This window comes from Thermobia domestica, chromosome 5, assembly GCF_964235325.1.
Source record: "Thermobia domestica chromosome 5, izTheDome1.hap1.1, whole genome shotgun sequence".
Lineage (NCBI taxonomy): Eukaryota > Metazoa > Arthropoda > Insecta > Zygentoma > Lepismatidae > Thermobia > Thermobia domestica.
This window is the reverse complement of record NC_137458.1, coordinates 294493516-294499681: the sequence shown is the minus strand read 5'-3', so window position 1 is coordinate 294499681 and position 6166 is coordinate 294493516. Positions and strand designations below refer to the sequence as shown.

At 34.5% G+C, this 6166-nt stretch overlaps 1 protein-coding gene across 1 annotated transcript; it reads right to left on the bottom strand.

Moving 5' to 3' along the window:
- Positions 1-4868: 4868 nt before the first annotated feature.
- On the bottom strand, positions 4869-6089 carry LOC145685599 (uncharacterized). The gene has a single exon (XM_081757987.1). It carries the CDS (start codon positions 6087-6089, stop codon positions 4869-4871), a length of 1221 nt encoding a protein of 406 aa, XP_081614113.1.
- Between the last annotated feature and the right edge of the window lie 77 nt (positions 6090-6166).

The following is a 6166-nucleotide window of genomic DNA, read 5'->3' as shown; positions in this document are numbered from 1 at the left end:
AATATATTGATTCTATTAAGGAGCATGTAAATGAATATCAAATGAAATTAAATGCTGATTCATTTCACATTCTAAATTCAAACTTGAAAATTTAGTGGCAAGTATTTGTGCTAAAACTGATTCACACAGAACAGGAATCAGAAGAAAACAAATATATATATGTATTATTCCATTAGAAGCAGACTTACTATTTTACTGATAATGAATATATTATATTACGATTTATGGCTGATTCGTTGTATTATTAATGAATTTAACACTAATGCTTTATTGTTGTAAGATCATATTGCACTTATTTTTAATTTATTTTCCACATTCCTAATAGTGATACAATAAATCATTTTTCAACCAAAACTGCTAAGTTTTATCTTAGACAGAAAACCAAGAATAAAAAAAAATGAGTACAACTTAACAAATATACACAATTCTTTTGAAACTTGGTAACCGTTTCCATTAAAAATGTAAATAATATGAAAAAAAATACAAAACATGTTACAAGACTGCTTTTTTTAAATGGAAAATTTTGTAACTACCATGTAGTTCTTTAGTGTCAATACCTACATCATAATAAATGTGTTTCTTCCTACGTTTGATAAATAATACGGAAACATGCATAAAATAAAGCTTAGAAGATTGAACTGAATTAGTGTTTCGCTATGTCAACTGAATTTTCCTTATCATTTTATTATTACTTATTTTTGAAAAAGCTTTTTGGAGTTGGTAGTGCGTATTTCTAATGTCATTTAATCTCTCAATTTTTTTTCTTTCTTTCTAAAGTGTACCGTATATAACGGAGTACTGAAAAGTTTTCAGAATAGTTTTGCAGCTCGTGAAGTTTAAGCTAGAATGATTAAACACCACCAAGCAATTCCTCGTACATCCTTTGTGAGTCAGTGCCCTAAGCGGCTTTGTCCTAGGAAGTTGCATTTAGTTTTTAAGCGTATCTTCCCCCAGTTATGCGCTGAGTAACAGCGAAATTGAAGGTGACGAAATTTATGAAACTAGGTAAAGCTAGAAAATCTGCTTCAGAAACACATGAAATGTTGAAGTCAACATTTGGAAAAGATGCTTTAGGCCATGGTCAAACGTCAGAACATCGGTTGAAAATAATGTCTGTTCACGATACCCGTCAATCGGCATAGGATTTTGTACCACGAAGAGAACATGGGAGGATTACTGTAAAGGCTGTGTAGAGACTTGCTGTAAAGACTGTGAAAAAAATTATACTACTAACTTTCCATCGGATTTACCCAACTCTGCACCGTGTAACATTTTCTTCTTCTTCAGAATGGAAATCAACTTCAAGGGCCGAGGATTTAACAGTATACAACACTCAAACGAAACTGCCATCACGAAACACACGAGTGGAAATATAAGCAAAAATTAAACGTGATCTTCTAGCACAAAGTCGCTTAAGCATTGACCACCAAGTGATGCACGAGGAGCCATCTGCCGGAATTTTACTGTACAGACACTGCGGAAACTGGGTACTCCATCATACACATGACATTATTTAACATGATAAACGCAAACAAAAATTTACATTAGATGCCCACAGAGACTGGATTACAAACGACACAATTTCACGACGAATATTTCCGTTAGAAGTAATTATTATTATTTTACATTTTCAGAAATTATTTTCTTGGTACAATATGCATTATTTGCATCTAACAATAATACGAAAGTATTTGCTAAGCAGTAATAAGACTTGTAAAAAAAGGCACAAGGACAAATAAAATACTTAAATACAAGGGACAATAATTAGAACCATCGTTAGCGTAACGTTTCGTAACACATAATATAAATATAAAATCATAGGTTCGCTACATGTTTCCGTACCTATCTCTTTTTAAAGTTAATGGCATTTGATTTTCGCGACGTCACGCCTGTGGTTTTTATTCCTTAATAGTATTCGATTTCTCCTAGAACCTTTCCTTATTTTTATAAGTTTAAAATAAAATGAGGAGACAAAATGTATAACAAAGAAATTGGGGCAGCTCCTGCAAGTATCTACATTTTAAGGAGTAAAAATTTTGTTAGTGCACCAAGGATCAGAACAGGAATCGTCAGGCTGACGTCCTGGATTCAATCTTACGTCCAATAGCATATTTTCAACTCTAAAATTAGAACAAAGTATAGTTTAAACTCAGTAAAGGTTATAGTAAATGGTTTATGTAATTCAGTGAGATTTTGAATGAAGAAATATTATGACCACTAGCAATGTATTTGTAATCAATAAAAGCTATTCTTTTCGACGTACGACACATCATACTACCATATAATATTAATCGGAATTTAATGGCATCATATGTTTTTTCTTAAGACGGACACCTTCCCAAGATACGGTTCTTGACTTTGACACATTTAGATTAGAATTGCAGCAACCCATTAAAAACTGCTTTCATAAATATCTTTTTAGTAGTTTAAACTTAGTGTCACATGACATCCTTCCCAATTAAAAAAAAAAAAAAAAACTTAGAATTAAAGATGGCAGACAACGATTTACCTTCCTTTCACGCAATATTGTTTAACTTTTGTTTTAAACCCATTTCGGTAACACTAAATCCTTTTCATTAGCAAATCCAAGTTACATTCTTATAAAGGAACCAGAACCCATACAAACTTTTGCGACTGGGTACACGGATTCCTTTTCCAAAGCGGTTTTATATATATCGGGTGTAAGGAAAAGGTAGTACAGGCAGACAGACTTGATTCTACAGCTAAAACGATACGAAAATGTCTTTATATAGTTGTCCTTTAATGCCCCCTTTTGGAAGGGAGAGACCGGTGGGTCGATATGGCAATATCGCACGGGTTGTCGGTAACAAGACTTGATAGCAGCGACTTTGGAATGGTGTTTATAGTGGAGTAGAGGAAAGTGCCGTACTTCAAACGAAGGTACCTAACTTCAAAGCTCTTTGTCATTTTTCTTTTTCTTCTTTTTTTTTTTAAATAAAAGAGTGGAATATCGGATGCAGCAAAAGGTCTGAAATGTGGCGGGAAAATGTGAAGAGATGAAAACGTACATTTAAAATGTCAAATTGAATAAATGTCGTACAAACGGAAGCTTTCTGTGCCCAGATCATGACAAAACATGCCGTTTCAAATCTAGCCATTTTGTTGTTAAAATAAAATAAAAAAAACTGATTTAGAAAACCTTAGATAACGAAGAAGTTTAAACTAAACTCCAAAGCCGATATCACGTGTTTCTACATAGTACCGCAAGGTGTTACCTCATAGTCCAAATTTTACCCGTCTGTCACTTCAAAAGGGAACCTCGGAGGACAAAATATCGTAAGACATTTTCGTTTCATTTCAGCTGTAGAGTCAGATTCTGTCCAAGCTGTGCGATCTTTTCCTTACACTCGATATGTAACCTTTTTCATTTCCGAACAAAAAATCTGTATAAAATTTACATAGAGCCAACCATGTTTTTTAAAAGTTTAGTTTCTACTTCGGTGGCCATAGGATCATGCAGGCAAAACATCTAGTTGTACAGGAATGTATGCTTCATTGCAAATGCTTTGCTAGTGGATATAATATTTTTTGACTGAAAATCACATGGATTAGGAAACATTTTCTTATGCTCGAGCCCTATTACGATTATGTTAGAAAACACTGCCCCACATGCAACACAAAATCATACCGAAACAGAAACATATATGTTGTCATTATCGATTATCTTATAATACGTAGGAGGCCCTGCAAAATTCAAATTTACTGGTATACAGATCCACTCTTGCGTGAAAGACAAATGATATGAACAGTAGTGACCGTCATAGCCAACTGTTTTCATTTTCTTACATAGAAGGAAAATGTGCGACTCTTCGTCTAACAATTTTTTTTTTATATTATAAAAGTTTAAACCATCTTCATGAATTTCGAACACTACCATGCAACACTTGAACACAAATCCGTTGTATATGCACCAAGCTACTGACCGACAAAGTTTCAACAACGAAGGAGGTAAACACATTGAAAACAATGGAAAATTCTGATCTTGTGAAAGGTATATCTTTGCTCCAGGTCCAATTTCTTGTTGAATATGAAAACCGTTTTTCTGAAAGAACTTGTAACGTATCTGCAATTGGTGTTTCAAACCTATAGTTTCTAGAACATTCTTTCGACAATAAGCAATACGGGCAGCAATCTTGGACGGTTGGTGTTTGGATTCATACCTCATACACCATGTGAAAACAAGTGGTCCTATATGTCGCATTAAACGTGGATAGTGAACCATATGATGATGCTTAGGTTTTAATGTATCCTGAAAAAAAGATTTGTATATCTCATGATGTTCTTCAATTAATGTACAAAGTAATTCAGAAGTGTTTACGTGAATAACTTTTGATGTTAATATGACTGTTATTTCTCTTAGCAGAATATAAAATTTCCAAACGATATTTTCTTCGGGGATTAAGTCACCCACTATCAAACCAAAGTACCTTATGAGAAATAACATTTCAGCAGCAGACAAGTTTAATTTATTCTTTTCAAGATTTTCAGAAGATAAAGGTGCCGGCTTATTTACATCATCTGACATGCTTGCAAAGGCCGAAATCCTACTGTTTAAAATATCCATTGTGAAAAGACGTGTTTCGTTGATGTAGTACTTCAAAATATGCATCATATCATAGTTCCCCACCCCTTCCAAAAGATCATGCATCACGTCCACACTGTAATTTTTGGTAACATGAAAACTCGGCAACATGTTCCAAGTGCTATTCCCTTTTACTCCTGTCTGTGAAGCATCTCCGAGAATTACATGTAGTTCATAATCCTCAACGTCCCGCAAATTCCGGATGTTTTCTCTTGACTGCGCCTGTAAATCTGTTTTTGATGTAAGGCAAAACCTGCAAGGGTACTTAGCAGAAAATGACTGTAAAGCCAAGAACGGAATTCAATCCAAGATTGTCACCTGTAATAGCACACAACTTAAAATAAATCTGTACTTCTGAACCATTATACATTACACATATACCTTCACATTCTAGGAAACGCAACTCTTCAATAAGAATTGAAAAGGTTGCTTTATTACCGAAAGTTTTTCTATCATTTGAATGAAAGAGTAAGGCGAGAAATATGTTCTCTAGTTTCGCGAAAAACTCCTGTGGAATACATGCAATTGTATAATAAACTACCCCTATCTTTTTTGTACCAGCATGCCCACTTAAAGGATTGTTAATTTCATAATCGTCAAAGTAAAGAAATAAAGGTAATATCAAACGATCATCAGAAACCGTTACCTCGTTTCTCCAATGCAGTCCTTGCACACTACTGAAAAGTACTTCAGTCTCTTGATCTGCACTGTTCTTGAAGTGGAGTAACGTTGACAGAACATTCGGTAACTCCAAAAATCGTTTAAGCATTTTTCGCATAGGCACAAACTTTCCAAGCACTTGTAATGTTTCCACCGAAACTTCGCCTTTCTTTCTCTTTGAAGATAATTTCTGTCCAATAACATAATCAATTGGTTTTATCAAACTGCCCATTGTCTCTAACATGCCAAATCGCCTATATTCGGTTTCCAAGCTATAAAATGGACTGGACATTATACTAAACATGTTCATTACTTCAGTTACTGTATTATCATCAACATGATTTCCTCGAAGCGTTTGTAAAATTTTTTCTCTTAGCAGTTGCATCACACTACCGCCCATAAACCCGTGTACCCAGTCGCAAAGGTTTTGTATATGAGTTCTGGATAAGTTACATTGACTATACAGTTTAGTAATAAAAAGAAGGGCTTCCTCCTTTACAGCCTCACGGTAATCCTCAAGAGAAAGGCTTTCCACAGAAGTTTCAATTGGTATATCACCATTATCAGACAACTGTCTCTCAACATTGATGTGACACACCTCATTTTGGTATCCACGAAAAGGCTGGTTCCCATCACCACCCGTACTTGTTCTTTCGTGTTTCAGCAAGTGTTTGCGGAATGAATTGGCGTTATCAAATTCGCGTCCACACAATGATTCCCCACAACGAAAGGGGCTCATGGCACCTAATTTGTGACAAAATTTTAAATGAAGTAACAGAGACTGACTCGTTCTTAAGTCACTATGACAAACAAAACACTTAGGCATCTTCTTACAAACTAAAAAGAACGTATATACATGAAAAAACTATTTTACAAACTAAATGATTAACGGAAAACAACCTT

What these genes read in the sequence shown, in the direction of transcription:
- LOC145685599 (XM_081757987.1), bottom strand. Translation starts at nt 6,089, where the DNA reads ATGCCTAAGTGTTTTGTTTGTCATAGTGACTTAAGAACGAGTCAGTCT.